Consider the following 2,827-nt stretch of genomic DNA (forward strand, 5'->3'; position numbering starts at 1 on the left):
CAAAAGATGTTTTTTTTATTCCTCTTTTTAATCAACTTTTGCATGGGTGTGTAAACTTGTTCAAGCCAATGTAGTTCTTAGGTAGAAGTAAATCTTTCAATCTCAAAACAAATTTCATATTTTTCTGTCATTGTTTTGATGAATGCAAACATGTTCTATCATAGTAGATCAAAATTGATCAGAAATTTTTTCTCTGCTCTACTCTTTGAAATTTTTTTTGTTCTTTCTTCTCCTTGTACCACTATGTTTACAGTACTGTACCCAGCGCATCTCACAAATTTGTCCTTTGTCTCTGTAATACTGTAATTCTTGTTCTTTGATGATATGAACCTGCAACCAGTCAAAATCTATTGAGCAGTCAGTACTGTTAACAAACGGAAATCACAATGTTCAAGGCCATACCATGTGTTCATTGTACAGTGTACAGCCTACAATGCACTGTACTACAGTATACAATACTGAAAGGGACACAAATCAAAGGAGTAAAAATGTGACCAATGTGCTTCTTCTTGTCTTTGGGCTGGGTCAGGCCAGAGCACTTTGTCAACATCACTAGCAATATTTTCCCACCTTCAACAACCTGTTTGTTCTCTGAACACATCATTTGAAACGAGTGAAATCAGTTTTGAGTGGTTGTGTTCAACTGATGACATGTGTCCTCTATTTGTATTTGATTGTTGCCACTTGTGTTTACCAGTATAGATGACATGTGCATTAGCGTATGTACTCTAAATGTGTTGTGAGAATGAGAATGTGTTTAGAGTTTCACTGAAAAGTCTAAGTGATATCTGCAAATTGTGTTTTACCATGTGAAATGGTTTAAGGTATTGACAACAAACTGCACAATTAGCAAAATGAGTTCAGGCAACTGAGAACTTTGTTCAGCCAATGGGTTTTACTGTTTTAGCAATTGAGAAGAACTGTAATGATCACTAATGATTTTTTTTCCTTCACCAGGCTACATCCACTACCAGCCGTCTAAGGACCGTGTGAGGCCCCACCTGCTGGAGATGCTGGTCCAGCTTCCTCCGAACTCCGTCACCGAGGTCACCATGCAGTTTGAGAGGGCTCTGCTCAAGTGGACTGAATACACCCCTGATCCCAACCATGGCTTCTATGTTGGGTATGGAGCATGTGGAGTTGTTCTCAAAACTATTTTTTTTTTCCCAGAAGTTGCTAAAAAACAAATGCAGATACACATGTTACTACTTGTGTCCCTTCAAAAGTTGGAAGTGTTGTATGGTTTTGAGGGATGTAAGAGTAGGTGGTTTGAAACATCTGTGAAAGCTTTGTATTAATGTTTCTGTTTCTTAAACATTTAGGTCTTCAGTAATCAGCTCTCTTGTACCAAGTATTGTTGCCATGGATATAAACAGCACTAGGGAACAGCCACTTTTCAGCAGCTTGTAAGTAAAGAGTTGTTTTTTCTGAGTCATATGTTGCTGATATATATGTTGCTACTCATAAATGTTTTAAATTTCTATAGAGAAACACATTTGTTGGGGAAGGTCAAATGATCAAATTTCCCATCTCTTTCCAGTTTTCCCTGCAAAGAAGAGTCCAGCTACTTTGTGCGAGTCTATACAGAGCCTCTGCTGGTCAACCTGCCAACTCCTGACTTTAGCATGCCTTATAATGTCATCTGCCTGACCTGCACTGTGGTGGCCGTGGGCTACGGCTCCCTCTATAACCTACTGACCCGGAGCTTCCAGATAGAAGAGCCCAGCCCAGGATTGGCCAAGCGGATAGCCAACATCATCCGAAAGATGAGGGGTGTGCCGCCACTCTGAGGCTGGACACAAAAGCCAACTGGCTCTTTTTTTAGAAAGGAGGATTTCCTTTTGGTGAAACCACTGGCTAACGTGATATTCAGGGCAGAACAGAGTCGAGCACTGGTATGAATGTTTTGAAAACTGTCAACTTGAAGTTTTTGTTTTTCGAATGGAAGTGGAAATGAAATTTTGAACATAAATGTATTCAGGATAATTTCCTGCGGGCTAGGGGAAAGAAAATATAGACATTTCTCTACTTAGGTGGAAAGTAAGAGTTCTGTTTTTGTTTAACAAGAAACCAAAGCTGTGTACTATGCTGCTATGGTAACTGCATCAGAGGGTTTTGGTGGGACTGTTTTTGTTTCTGGATGTTTGAAGCCATAACTCATAATGGCTATGTAACTCATAATATAGCCATCTGAGACATTTTGTTACTATGGGTGGTAAAATTATGTTTACAAATCCAGCATTAAAAGCCTCAGAGCTCAGACAGAAAAAGGACGAGGACTGCTTTCCTGACCTGTTGATTGCAATCTCCCTGCTAAGAAAGAATGTCATATTTCCTATGACAGGATACATCTTTCCATGTCCAACCAGAAATGAACACAGCAGCTAACTATGGGATCTACCAGAAGTATTTCCTCTTTATTTAATAATTCCCGATTAATTTGTGTTACCTGAAACACATTTTAAGTAGTTTTAATGTTTGAAAAAAAAAAAGCATCTCCACAAAAATACTAAAAAGTTACCAAAACCATAGTTTTTTTAATGTGTTCCAAGCACTAACATTACTTGTCTGGCACTCCTTCCTGCCATATAAAAAAGGAACAGCCCTCTTACCAAACATTCATTTTGCACTTGTGCACTTGGTTGTTGGATGCATGCTTGAATGTTTAATGCAAATGTCAACAGGTCTTTTTTCTTTTCTTTTTTTTTTCTTCTTCAATGAATTGCCTTTAGTTTGTTGGGTTTTTGACTCATCAACTCATCAGTTCAATTTGTCACTACACACACACACACACACACACACACACACACACACACACACACACACA

General features: G+C 38.7%; 1 protein-coding gene across 1 annotated transcript in view; it reads left to right on the forward strand.

Annotated features, from left to right (window-relative positions):
- Positions 1 to 2,479, forward strand: part of pigt (phosphatidylinositol glycan anchor biosynthesis, class T) — a 32,541-nt gene extending 30,062 nt beyond the window's left edge. Inside the window, 3 exon segments of the mRNA XM_032519751.1 lie at positions 958 to 1,123; positions 1,323 to 1,406; positions 1,541 to 2,479. Of these exon segments, the coding sequence (XP_032375642.1) occupies positions 958 to 1,123; positions 1,323 to 1,406; positions 1,541 to 1,790 (500 nt within the window). The 3' untranslated portion in view covers positions 1,791 to 2,479.
- The last annotated feature ends 348 nt before the right edge of the window (positions 2,480 to 2,827 follow it).

This window comes from Etheostoma spectabile, chromosome 7 (assembly GCF_008692095.1).
Source record: "Etheostoma spectabile isolate EspeVRDwgs_2016 chromosome 7, UIUC_Espe_1.0, whole genome shotgun sequence".
Taxonomy (NCBI): domain Eukaryota; kingdom Metazoa; phylum Chordata; class Actinopteri; order Perciformes; family Percidae; genus Etheostoma; species Etheostoma spectabile.